The sequence below is a fragment of the Priapulus caudatus genome, unplaced genomic scaffold, assembly GCF_000485595.1.
Source record: "Priapulus caudatus unplaced genomic scaffold, Priapulus_caudatus-5.0.1 Scaffold1206, whole genome shotgun sequence".
NCBI classification, from domain to species: Eukaryota; Metazoa; Priapulida; class Priapulimorpha; order Priapulimorphida; family Priapulidae; genus Priapulus; species Priapulus caudatus.
This window is the reverse complement of record NW_014578267.1, coordinates 5,692-6,413: the sequence shown is the minus strand read 5'-3', so window position 1 is coordinate 6,413 and position 722 is coordinate 5,692. Positions and strand designations below refer to the sequence as shown.

Below are 722 nucleotides of genomic sequence, written 5' to 3'. Positions count from 1 at the left end.
TATATATATATATATATATATATATATATATATATATATATATATACGCAGACATATATATCTATATTCCCTGTATCATAGCGTGCTGCGGACTTCCCACGTGAACATGCGGAAGCTAGTACTCCCCGTCGTCTGCCTGTGCGCGCTCCTGCTTCCCTACTACGGCGGAGAAACCCGTGACGTCGCCTACCGCAGCGGCGGCGGCGGCGGCTTCCGAAAGAGAGGAGGAGGAGGAGGAGGCACCGGGGTCTCCTCCCTGTCTCGCGCGGCGGAGGAGGGCGGCAATGGTGACGTGGAGGCGGCGAAGGCCTGGTTACTAGAGTACGATGTCGAGGCGGAGAAGGTGTACTATGCGTTCGTGTCCGCCTCGTGGAAGTACAACACGGATATCACGCCCGAGAATGCAGCCGAGGAGGTAAGTGAGAGCATGGTATGCCCACCATCTAACTGGCATCATCACCATCTCCTTATTCTCCTCACCGATCACCCAACTTCCCGACCACCTAACCACCTAACCACCCAACCAAATACGCAACCACCTAAACATATCTAACCACGTAACTATCTAATCAACCACCAACCACCTCATCAACCACCTCACCCACCACCTCACCAACCACCTCACCCACCACCTCACCAACCACCTCACCAACCACCTCACCAACCACCTCACCAACCACCTCACCAACCACCTCACCAACCACCTCACCCACCACCTCACC

At 54.2% G+C, this 722-nt stretch overlaps 1 protein-coding gene across 1 annotated transcript in view; it reads left to right on the top strand.

Annotated features, from left to right (window-relative positions):
- LOC106815809 (angiotensin-converting enzyme-like) overlaps positions 1 to 722 on the top strand; it is a gene marked incomplete at its 3' end in the record, with an annotated part of 6,417 nt that overhangs the window by 2,029 nt on the left and 3,666 nt on the right. The window contains exon 2 of the mRNA XM_014820320.1: positions 82 to 415. Coding sequence (XP_014675806.1) covers positions 107 to 415 — 309 coding nt within the window. The remainder of the gene's footprint in view (positions 1 to 81; positions 416 to 722) is intronic.